At 37.4% G+C, this 13,178-nt stretch overlaps 1 protein-coding gene across 6 annotated transcripts in view; it reads left to right on the top strand.

Annotated features, from left to right (window-relative positions):
• LOC119656091 overlaps positions 1–12,660 on the top strand; it is a 46,168-nt gene extending 33,508 nt beyond the window's left edge. For 4 of the 6 annotated variants that reach the window (XM_038062397.1, XM_038062396.1, XM_038062395.1 and 1 more), the window contains 2 exons: positions 840–1,220; positions 4,811–12,660. In XM_038062397.1, the coding sequence (XP_037918325.1) occupies positions 840–1,220; positions 4,811–12,027 (7,598 nt within the window). In that variant the 3' untranslated portion in view covers positions 12,028–12,660. Of the gene's footprint in view, positions 1–99; positions 139–839; positions 1,221–4,810 lie in introns of all 6 variants that reach the window. The other 2 variants (XM_038062398.1, XM_038062400.1) reach the window with 2 other exon arrangements.
• Positions 12,661–13,178: the final 518 nt, after the last annotated feature.

The following is a 13,178-nucleotide window of genomic DNA, read 5'->3' as shown; positions in this document are numbered from 1 at the left end:
TTCTATAGCATCTCTAAATTCAAATCGAGAAGTTTACACCGTGAGTGCATTGTTCTTGCCATTAACGATAGTTATTAAATTTTTTTCATGATGACTCAGACTGACTGGATGGAAATGGCGGGTTCAAATTTGGCACAGGTAATTCTTTGGAGTGTACATCATAGATACACAATTGAAGAATGGTTTTGAGGAGTGGTTCCATTCTTTGAAATTGAGTAAAACTAATCGAAATAGATTCTATTTCAATGGTTTCCTTTGAATGATGCATTTTGAGTGGCAGCTCAACAACAGAGCTATTTTTATTTTCGTGTTCCCTATTTCTTCTCTTTATTTCTAGTGTTTTCCTTTATAAGTAGAATAGAGATTGTGTTCAGTTTTATAGGATTTAGGTAATCAGTTTATAATTTAAATATGAATTCCAACTGATTTTCATTTTTAAGTTTCTATGAAGCAGAAGGAATATGGAGATTAATTAATTAAGAATGCATTCAGCGAACAAAAATGTTCTTTGTTCTATTTGAGCTGTTATAATTTCCTTGGAACTTTTCCCAAAAATACTGCAATTGTTAAAAATTGCGCCTGCATGTAAATGAGTATTCCAATCTAGAGGCTACATATTTCTTTATTCTTTATTACTTGATTTGCTCATGTATAAATCTATGGAAAGCTTTTCCGTCACACTTGCCATTATAGGAAAAGATAAATACTTATACCTTATTAGTATTTTTATTATTTTTATTTTGTAGCAAAGGATTTTATATTGTAATATTCTGGATTGGTGGCATGCGCTAATCAGATTCCTTTTCAAAACCTTACCTAAAACCATTTTTTCTTTTCAGGAACATCGTCAAGTCCAAGTAAAGTTCCTACATCTCCGACCACATTACAAAAACTCAACGAACATCTGATGCGACAGCTACAACATCCCGCCTTACAAGTGTATAACTCTCCTAAGAAATTTGAAGGGAAAATACCCATTAAGAAAACTTCCGATGATGTGGATGATCTTCAGTCAGCAATCCAGTCTCCACATGGCTCTGCAAATATTGCGAATTTTCTGAATTTCAATACAACCTCTAGTCAGTCATCTGCATCTACCTTCCTAAAAACATCAACACCCAACATGAAGTCTTCATTATCAAGCAGTTTTTTTAGTACATCTAAAACAAAGGAACAGTCAATGTTGCAGCATGCATACGGTTTGCCAACATCAAAACTAGGTAAGCGACTTGAACAAAGTAATTTTCCCATTTTTACTAAAGAAAGTACAATAACAAGGTAGATAGTGACGAGACAGGGAGAGAGAATAAAAGACAAGAAAACGAGAATAAAAGAGAATGTATGCCAAAGGTTTTGCACGAAGCACTGATTTAATTTCGATTTCTTCACCGGAAACCTTATTAAGTACAAATAATTTAATTGTATTATTAGTAGATATTATTATTGATAACGATATAGTAATCAAGTTGATGCTTATATTCTTACTATATTATGGATAATTTTTAGAGAATTAAAGGAATTCAAGAAAGGAATATTTTAAAATGAATCAAGGTCTATTTTTTCAAATTTCACATCATACAATCCCCGCTATCGTTCATCCATATTCCGTTCTATTGCCTTTGATTTAATTTGTTATTAGTTTAGAATCCTAACCTTTTATGTGTGTTGTTAATGCTTCAAAATATGACCCCCTACTGAACAAATTTCTTCCCAATCCTCTTATGCTAACTCAATCGCATTTTTATCTTGCATTTCAACTGTGTGTGCAACTTTGATTTTGATTAGTATTCTAGGGATGTTTTCTCATCCCACATGCTTCACAGCTACTACATTGATATTGCTCCCCAATATTCCTCATAATTTCCATTTAAAACTGTGGTGGTGATAAATAATCGAAAAAAGTTGAGGAAAAAAATCCTAAAATCCAATATTGTACGTATTCGCAAAGGAATAATATGATGCGCTTGCGATGGTATGTCGTAAGTCTTTTTAAATATTATCATCGAAATAACTTTCCTAACTGTTTTATATTAGTAGAACCTAAATAAATGTGAAAATTTGTTTTTTGATGTTGGTGCGTTTGAGTGGGGAAAGGAGCTGATTACCACACATTTAGTCTTTGAGCATTTCCGACGATTTTTAATGATCATTTTTAGATCTATGAGCAATGGCTTTGCTAATATGGATTTTAATTGTTGATTTCAACGATTATCAGTGTTCCCCTGGTAAGATTGTGAAAATCGTCGTTATTTGAAGTGAGTGCAATTTACTTAATTATCCAGCCAGTGCAGAGAAACGATGGAAAAGTATGCTGAAGAAAGTTTCAATTTTCCATCTTGTCTGTCATTTCCTTCCAAATGTTATCTTTTCAATAACAAAATAATAAACTGTAAAGCAATGCCTAAAATGATCAAAATACTTAAAGTATCTAACTCTTATCCATTAAGATTAGATTCCCTTGGATATAAAAGGTAGTTGCCTAGAATTTGTAGAATGATTTTTGCGTAACGATCATAACAATATTCAAAGTCGGCTTAGATAATGAACCCCCCTGCTATCCTCGCAGGCGGACGCTTCATTCAGTGGACCTTTGTTGATTAATGAACGATAGTATAAATTAATCACATATAATGCTCTCGTACGGTATTTTGCAGTACAATTGTTTGCACCGTCATTACGTCTCCGCTATGTATTTCCAAACCAAGAAGACAACGCACAAGAGAGATAATAGCTTAATGCGGGAGAAAAAAACATGCATGTCAGAGGGCGGTGACGTGGTGTCTATGGCAAATTAGAAACAGCTAAGTAGAAATTTGGCGTTGTGATATTGTTTCGAAGTTATTGATTGAAATCTTGAAAATGAAGTATTCTTCAGGCAATATTGTACATTATATTTATCTTCTGATACTGTCGCAACTATATCTACATCACGAAGTAACAAGTTTTCGCGATTAAGCGATTTGACAATTAGCTTGAAAACAGATTGGAATGACAGATGCAACCAAGTGTTTGCAATCACATGAACTCACACAAATCAAATCCAACACTTCAGAGTCAAGATGGGCCGAGCGCATCTGCGCAGCCGATTGACTTAACCCGCTTTGATCAATATCAACTCGCACCTTTGACCGCAGTTGGATTGCTAGTTCTTCCGGTGGTATGGCATTACGGAAGTTCGTTGATTATTTTTACAAAATTTTATTACAAGCGGCGAAATGTGAATAAAAGCCCCCTTTTCCTAAAGCCGTTATCCATATACTGGCGCTCTAGAAGGATTAAAAAGATAAAATTCATAAGTCTATAAAGAGGATATTCAATTAAAGTCCATTTAATTTCGTCTAATTTTACTCAAAGTATTATTATAGATTGGAGTCAAAAATCGATTAGATATGTCTTCTGTGGCAATAGACAGCATATGCGTAGTGCCTTACATTGGGTTGCCTCCGTGCTTCGTTCATAGTTTCGGGTATAGTGTTGCTTCAAAAATGTTTCTAATTATTTTTTATAAACACTTGCCTGTTTATTAGTAACCTTGCTCTAAGGGCGAAGGCCATTTTTTCGAATTTCAACCCATTTTATTTTTTTTTCAAATTCTTTATGGTAAATTATCACACCATGTTTCAATCATGTTTGATTCACCAACCTCGTAGTCAACGTTTGCGAAAATTGACGCCTTCATGAGCAAAACTTTTAATGAAAATGTATTCCATCTGTTACTTCAACATCATTAGTATAGCTTCAAAATTAGATCGAACCAAAATATCGGCGATTTTACATGGCCTAGACATGTTCACCATTTTGTTTTTAAGCCTGTTCCAAAATTTCACGTGTAGTTTCATTTATATTCGATCGACCTTTGTATAATGTTGGTTGCTAAGCCATGCTTTTAGGACCGTTTACTCTTACTAAACTTAACACAAGTGGCAAATCGCAGCGATAATATGGTAAATGTCCGGACTTTAAAACGTGTTGCTTACTCGTCGGTTTTCAAATTCTTGCATATAGCTCCAAACCAAATGAAATTGTTCACTCCAATAGCTCGTTCTGGTCTACCCATAAATGATAAACAATAACGGAGCTTACACGCATACTTCATTCGATTGAATTATTCATTAAAATTATCCATAACCTTCTGCTTTTTCTTAATTTTGTATATGGCTTTGTGAAAGTAACGGATAATAAAATCTATTTCCAAAAGGGTAAGTATGCGTGTGATTCTGTAGGAACAAAAATAATACAGCTCTCTAGTGAAGTGCCCACTTAGCACATTCTTCGATGGATTGGGAATATCCAAGTTACATTCTTCCGTTTTCTTAAATATTCACCACTACCACCATATAGACTACTTCAGTTTTCCAAATATCGATGGCTCCATCTAGCCCAGTTAAATAAATTTACTTTTAAGGGGTTGTAGCTCTTCTGCTTCCTATTCAAATATTTCCTACCATATACGCAATGCTGACCACATTGCCTCCTAGTGTACCGTTATGGTCTTGAATGAAGTGCTCTAACACACTTCAAGGCCCTGATCCAATATGGATTGTTGCGCCAACGATTATTATATACGTGAAATGGAAAGGTGTTTTTTTCCTACGTTTATACATAGACATAAAATTGGAAGACTGTATGAATGAAGTTATGTGAAAGTAGTTTTTTTTATTTAGTTGTTGTCATCAGATTTATTGTTTTAATACAAGTAGAAACCTTTCCATGTGATTAAAAGTGCATGCATACAAACTCTTGGGTTCTCGTCACCACCTACAAAACATTACGTTCAAGAAACTGGTTTTATTCTCAATTTTTATAACAGGTTCGTCGATTTCCTTGCATTCTTCGAGTCATGGTTCACAAGCAATAAGCGCCGCGCAGCAAACTATGAACAATTTAGCAATGCAAGGTGCAGAGCTCTTGGAAACGTACCAACAACTGCTACAAAGAAATATGATGTATCATATGATGCAAAATAAGAATCAGGAAGCCTTAAGAAATGCACAAAGTGTGACAAATGGTGGTCTAATACCAAATACATCGGAAGCGGGGAGAGGTGCCAATACGCAAACGGTAGGCTTGAAATCAGTGACCTCAGCAACTAGTTCCGCCAATGATGGACGTATCACATCGTCAGCAAACTCCGAAAAACTGTTCGATAATCTGAAAGCCCAAGGAGTGTCTGTGGAAAAAAAGGTATCAAATCAACAAACGTCAGTTAATAAGTCAGTAGACATAGCGGCGGTGCTTAAGGCCGCAACAACAAATATTATGCAGCAACATTATTTGATGAGCTTGATGGCTCCTGTGAAGTTAAAAACGGCATTGCAAGCCCAACATCATTTGGCTACCGCGTCACAACCGCCTAAACTATCTCCAGTTGCTCAAAACACTGCGCCTTCAACACATGACAAAGGTAACACGAAAAGAGATAATCTACCGCCACCCAATCTGTCGCCAGTTTATGATAGCCAAAAATCAACAATAGCTGGTGGTGGGGACCCTGATGTGAAGTCATTTCTCTACAATTCAAGTCGGGAGTCCTCGTTAAAAGTGAATCCTTACTCATCTAAATTACAAATGAATAGCGGTTTGACGGCCGCTCGCGAATCATTACTCAAATCCAAAAGTACAGTTCTAATGAATAAAATTGCAGGTGGTGTTGACCAGAACGAAAACACCTCAAAAAATTCAATCAGCAGAGTATCTAATCTGAACATGCCGAAAGATAAATTAGTTTCATCGACACCTATAGGGCCCTCAATACTTCTCAATAACAATACAACTATAACTCCCGTTTCAATTTCAAATAATACATTAAGTACCTCAACTATTACAAGTAAAAATGTAAAATCTAATGACAGTAGCTACGATAACAAGCCAAAATCAAATTCCAGCTTTTACACTTCCTCACTGCACAGTACGCAGTACATTGCACAATTTAGGGATTATATAGCAAAACGTTTTCCAGCAAAAGCATCCCAAGAATTTGATTCAAAAAAACAGAAAATGCTGGAAGGAAATACAACTGTTGGAAGTCAGCTCCACACAGAAAACAAAGAACCTTCTAAAAACTCAGTAATGTCTAGTTCCAGTTCTTCCCTATCAAATGTCTCCATTATGCCCGTAAAAAAATCAACGAGCGAAGATCTAACAAAAGCAAATTCGAAGCGGTCAAAAGTGTTTGCTCAATCAAAGAAAAGTATTTCAAATATTAGTCAAAACTTGGCTGGGGCGAACAGTATCGCAGATCTAGCGACGATAAGCAGAATAGTAAATATGACTACGAACAATCAGACGGTACATTTTCCTACCTCTCAATCGGAAAATTCTACTCCAAACAAGACACTTGAGAACGTGATATCCAAGCAAGCCTCACATTCGTTATCCAATTTAAACCAAAATTCGTACCTTCAGTTTTTTCTAGAAAGCGGCGCTTATGCGCCGAAAATGGGGAACATAACTTCAAAGTCCACAGTTGATTCTATACCTCTAACAAACAGCAATATTGCTAACAGTAACCACACAAATCAATCCACATTCGAAATAATTCCAAACAAAGGGGAAATTTCAGATAGTACGGAAGAAAGTTCTTCAAAATCAAACGTTCGTAAGCCTCGATCATCTCACAAAAATGCTAGCAATATGAAACTGAAAGAACTTTTGGCACAACTCAGCCCAGATGAGCTGAAAAACATGACATCATCTAAGCTTTATGAGCTCGTACAAAAAGCAAATGATATAACCAAGGCTGAGGCGGCTGCAAAAAGGAAACAGTCGTCGATGATGAAAAATGATTCGCAAGCAAAATCCACCCTTCGGCCGGCAGGAAATTTAAATACTACCAATATGACATCTAATTCAATGGCTGCTGAGAACAATAGCGGAAAATCGTTTGGTCCAGAAATGAAACTGGGTTCAAGACTTCCGACAGTAAAGAGTTTACTTCAGGCCAAATACGGGCTTGGAACGCAAGCCTACAATCGAGGAAACATGAATATTTACAATTCACTACCTAAGTCTATTACTTTATCTGAAACGCGAAAATACTCATCTCCAATGAATTTCAGCAATGCACCGCATCTTCAGCCATTCAAGAACTTGATGGCACTAACGCACATTGCGAACCTACAAACAGAAACCGCCTTGAAACTGAACTCTTTGATGCAAAAAGAGAAGGTTCCTCCGGTTACGCTCAACGGATTTCAGTCGTTAGCCATAACTAAACTCACAAAATTGATGCGCAGTAGATCTAAAAAACAAGATGAAAATAGAAACGTGGTTAATTCTATCAAAACGGAACCTGTTGAACCAGTAAAAGTGTCTGGAGCTCCAACTGCCCCGCCGGTAGTTCCAAAAGTAGAATCTGTTGCTGAAGAAGAGAAAAACATCAAAAGGGAAGCGTCTTCTCTAATACCGATACTGCCAATGAACTACACTTTCAAGCCAGGCGAACCCCTTCCCGATCTTGTGAAGGATGCTTTAGCTGAAGCCCAGAAAACCTTCAAAGGGGAAGAGGATACTTCCCATTTGGTTGTATTCGATGATTTGAGCTCGCAAGATGTGGTCAAACGTGTTCCGTCTCTATCGTCGTTACAAATATCGTCCTTGGGTCGAATAATAGTGGAAACGGTTGATATTCTCTCTGAAGATGGCGATGAGAAAATTTTACCTGAACAGCCGCTCTCCATACCGGCTGATCTATTTTCAACTTCAGGCGAAGTAAAGGACGCAGTGGATTTTCTATCGGAATTGGATAAAATATCACTTAATGACCCAGTCATTGGTTTATTAGATGATTCCGTTGAAAATATTTCTGGAACAAATGTGATTCTTGATAATTGCAATATTCTAATTGGGGAGGCTGCTAGGCTAGCTAGCATAGAGGATTGTGATGGAGAAGATGTGATTGCTCGTATGGAGTTCGAATCGCCAGAGAAATCAATTAGCTTAAAAAGTCTGGAGTCATTAGATGTAAATACTGCGGACTTGATAGCTTCTGCTAATATCAAAAAGGACAGTTCAGAGCCGGAGCACAATGCAGAAAATGAAAGATCTGAAAAATTAGGAGATGAAGAGAATTCAGAACCAAATCAAAATTCAGAAAATGATACATCTCATCAAGTAGAAAAAGAGGACACTGATAATGAAGCAAAGGTAATCGAAAATGTGGTAGTGCCTGCTGAAAGCAGCGCACAAATTGACACGGAATCGGAAAAAGCGAATACTATTCTGACGGAATCTCAGGAAAATGAATCTTTGCAATCCAATGATATTAATAAAGAGTTAAGGCCAGAGAGTTTGGAAACTGATGTCACTAGTGAAAATACTGCACATAAGGAAATGGAAGTGGAACTGTTGGAAAACGATATTCCCAAACCGACAGAAGAGAATAATGAGATGAGAGTGGACATAAGTGAACCTACCATTGATGTTCCAGAAAATCAAATACCATTAAACACTACGGAAGAGGCAGAGACAAAAGTGACAACAAGTGCAACAAGCATTGAACTTGGGGAATTCGACACATTGATGGAAACTGAGAATGGGATCGATGATAAAGAGGGGCTTATCAAAGGAAATGGTCCGAATTATCTGTCTGAACCTGTTAACCAGCAAATCGATGCAGATAAAATTCCAGTGGAATGTAGCGATTTGATGTCTTCTAGAATTAATGAAAGCAATGAGATAATAACAGAAATTTCATCCAAAGGAGATTCTTGTCCCAATTTAAATGATGAATTCGATTCAGAAAAGGAGGCTTCTACGGCTAATTCCACTCGTGGTGACGACACTATCGTAGCTTCAGAGGGAGATGGGTCAGAAACAAAATGCGGTACCGACACTATTAACGACAATCCAAATCCGTTTGTCGAGTGCAATGCAATGCCAGTTTCTGATAATTTAGATGAATCATCTAAAGTCGATACAATGTGCACTGGGAAACAAAGTGGTAAGAAACGTAAAGGATCAAGCAAAACAAAAAAGAAAGTTCGTCCTTGCAATGGAACCAGAAAATCGCAGAAGACGAAAGACTGTAAACAGATATCTGACCTTGATACTATTGTGGACAGCAATATTGAAAACGATGCTGTTGGGGAGGTAAATATTCCCATGTCGGCTATGAGCCAGAATTCTGCAGAGAAGAAAGTTGTTTTGGCTTTAGGTATGGAAAATGAGAAAAGGGAATCTGGAACTTTTCCTGAAAAAGAGATTGGAATTATTTCACAAATGGAGAATATTAGTCCCTCCGAAGACACGATTCACATTTCTTCTCAAGGAGACTTGACTCAGGATTCTTCAGAAAAAACTGACCAATATCCTCTGCAAGTAAAAGGAAACCAAGATCTTTCTCAAATTGTGGATCAACATGAGAGTTGCGTACAAATTACGGAACAGAATGAGTCGAAAGGAGCAGAAAATGAAAATTTGTTGGAAGAAGCGAAAGAAAGCCTTCCACACGAGGATGAGGAATGTCCGCAGATAATTGATTCTTTAGAAGGCGAACAATCCGAAATTCCTTCCGAGGAAAAAGCAAACCGAGGAATTCCTCAAGATGATGGACAACCGTGTAACTTACCAAAAGAAGCTGAAAGTATCAAATTGCCGCAAAAGGAGCATGAACAATATTCTCAACCACTTAGGGAAGATTTGGAAGAAGAACAACAAGGACCGATGGTAACAATGGTCGATGATTCCGTTGTAAATGAGAAAGAAACACCTGGAAAGAAAAAACATCCTCATATTAGTATAACTGTAATTCGATCGAAGGGTTCATACATAATGAGGGGTCCCGTTGAAAATATTCCTTCGCCAGCGCCTACTCCGGAAAATATGACGGAAGACGAAAACTCTCAAAATCAACAAAACTTCTTACCAATATCGACGAAGAAAAAGAAAGCGATAAGCAGGCGGAAATTGAAACGTTACTCTCGTATTCGAAAGTCTAAAGCAAATGTTGTTAAGAAGAATGTTGGGTTGCTGAGTGAAACACCAGAAATCAAAATACAAACGGAGGCGAAGGTTTTAAATGTCGAAGGTCAGTCAGCCCCGGAATTGAATCCTTCAATGTCGGAGGAAACAATGCTAACGTCAGTTAGTTCTCATTTGGAAGACACAAACGATATGGAGAGGCCAGTATCAAGTTGCTATAGCCAAGAGGACTCTTCTTTGGCTACTTTTGGAACAGAAGATGATCAGCCCGAAGAAGTCGACTCAATTGATATGCAACACAATCAAGAGAATTCTTACACTCTAAATCAAACTCCCGTGAAGAAAGTCAGTAGATATCAAACTTTATCGAAAAGGCGACGCATTTTCAGAAAATTACGAGTAGTCACTCCCTACAGTAAAACATCTAAGATTGACGTTCCGGAGACTCTAGCCGAAGGTGATAGCGAAGGTGGAAATACATCGGTCGGTTTGCAAACCCGGCAAGTCACTGTGAAGCTTACCAGGAGTCGAAGGGATCTGCGAACAATTCATCGAAATCATCAGCCGACGGAGCATGCGATTCCAGTGTTGAGAATAAAAACAAACGACAAAATTCCAGAACGCACCGAATCGCCTTCATCAGAAGAAGTCAACAGACATAGCAAGAGAATGCGCAGGTCAAGACGAATAGGCTGTTTTTATGGCACTGGAATCGAGTTTGAAAGAAATGATAGTGAAATTGAGCGAGAAGAATTGGTTGAGAGCAATCAAGGTCTGCCTGAATGTCCAGAAAGTCATTGTGAAAATCCTAAACAAGAGACAGACAGTCAACAACATAATGGTTCTGAAGAAAAGGAGGATACCGGAACAGATCAACCAAATCAAGACGAGAGTCGATCAAATAATTTCTCAGTGATGATAGGCAAATATTCTCTGAGGAGCAAACCCTGGTTGCAAAGTAGGAATCCCGAGTATGCAGAAATTAATCGGTTAAGAACTGAAGAAGAAAATGAAGGGGATATAAATAAAACTAAAGAGCCGAGTCTGGATGAAGCCGGCAACGATTCAAATCCCAATCATGAATGTGATCAAAACATGATTGATTCTATCGAAACGGAAAATCTTGACAAAAACACCGGTTATTACGGTTTGCGGAAGAGACGAACTTTCCTGAATGGCTACAATCCGTCAATGTATTTCGATATGCTCGACTTTGATCACTCGGTTTTCGAGGAACCAGCAAAGAGACGACTCAGGAAACGAACAGATAAACCAGCTAGTAAAACATCGGATGATTGTGAAAATACCGAAACTTTGGAATGTCCACCAGAAACTGGAAATATAGATCAAAGTATGGAATCACCATTAAACTCTGAAAAGGTAGAAGGTGGAAAGAAATCAACAGATTCCGAAAATACAGCAGTCGGAATCAAAGAAAAAAATGTTCACACAGGAACTCAGCGCAGGAGTCTCAGCCTGCGCAGTAGGCTGTTAGAGTTAGCAGTATCCTGCGATGAGAACACAAACACATCCAGTACATCAAGCTTCTCGACTCTTGAAGATAACATTCCACTGCAGCAACTAATCAAACCTTCCGAGGATGAGAACTTGCCAAAAGGCAGCTGTGTACCTGAACCGTCTACCATTATGACCCGAAACAAAGCGAGATGCGAAGCAACATCTGCCCCGGAAATGAAAGAGCTGAGAGTTAACTTAGGATCTTCTGAGATTAAAGAAGTGAGGGTTAATCTTGCGGCTACTGAGATGAAAGAATTGAGGGTTAATCTTGCGGCTACTGAGATGAAAGAATTGAGGGTTAATCTTGCGGCTACTGAGATGAAAGAGCTGAGGGTTAATCTTGCGGCTACTGAGCTGAAAGAATTGAGAGTCAGCTTAGCGCCTCTCGAAACAACAGAATTGCCAGTAAATGTAACAACAACGGAATCTAATGTCAATTTAGCTCATCCGGAAATGAAAGAGTTGAGGGTTACCTTAGAACGTTATACTACTGAAGAGTTGCTGAGGAAGTACAAAGAGGAATCTAGCCAGGGAAGGAAAACTCCCGAGATGGGCTTACGGACTCGTAGCAGAGCCGCGTTGAATTGAATGTAGATGATTTGACAGCAATGTATTGGTTCTTAGATACGTTAGTGGCATTCGTAACTGTTGTATAATTTTTCTATGCATACTCCGATATTTCAACTCATTTACGTTATAATCCTCAATTATTCTGAAGTTGAGCAATTAAGAAATAGGAGCATATTTCATAGAAACGTGAAAATGGCTTCCTATACTACAAGAAAAAAAATACGACTGCTCATAATTGACATTATTTGAAATCTAGATAAATCCAAAGAAATATATCCTTTAAGAAACATTGTATATTTTGTATTATGCGATCAACACCCCGAATATGACCACCACGTAGCACTAATACCTTAGATTGTGTTTAGAGTAACTGTTCATTAACTTCGCATGTGTTCCAATATTAAACGAGTCAAGCATCCTACTAGTAATTATTTACTGGAATGGTTTAGATTATTAAGGAGTGTACCACCAATTATGTTTATACGTTGAAATTCCAATTGTGTTTTCCATCACCTACTTCGTGCGTAAAGCAAGGAAGCAGGACCTTTATGCTAATCATATATGCTTTATGTTAAACAAACCACAAATCGTTTCATGATATGATCAGTGTATATTACTATAAATGTATTGTTGAGACGGCAAAAATGTTGATATTCTGATAATTCTATAGAGTAGCGAGTCACTTACAGTAAGTACTCTTCTATCGTTTGAAAGAATCTGTACATATTCATCCGGTCATCTGCTTTTCTTAAACCTAGACATGACTTAGCTATCTGTAACTTATAATTAAAGCCATATGTAAATGATCCATATTATTCGCCTTTGTAAAATATGAACTGAGTAATAATAGAAAGAAAATGAAATAAAGGCGTAAGATGTATATTTACACAGGACGAAGAAGGTGTCAGATGTATGAGGATGCCAGGAGACATTGCTCTTCTTTTATAAAGCAGAGTAATGAAGCAAGTACTGAATCTGAACTAAGAGTCGGCGTTAATTTCATCCTTCATACATCACCACCCCCTAGTTTAACACAATAGATTATAGAAGTAGATTGTGAATATACATATTTAATAAAGAAATAACAAAGATATAGGATTTATTTTAGAGTGTAATAGTTCATGGAAATACACAAATATGAAAAGCAAAAGAAAACTATTCTGGGTGAA

This window comes from Hermetia illucens, chromosome 4 (assembly GCF_905115235.1).
Source record: "Hermetia illucens chromosome 4, iHerIll2.2.curated.20191125, whole genome shotgun sequence".
NCBI classification, from domain to species: Eukaryota; Metazoa; Arthropoda; class Insecta; order Diptera; family Stratiomyidae; genus Hermetia; species Hermetia illucens.
Note: the sequence above shows the minus strand (reverse complement) of the source record. Positions and strands in the feature narration are given on the sequence as shown.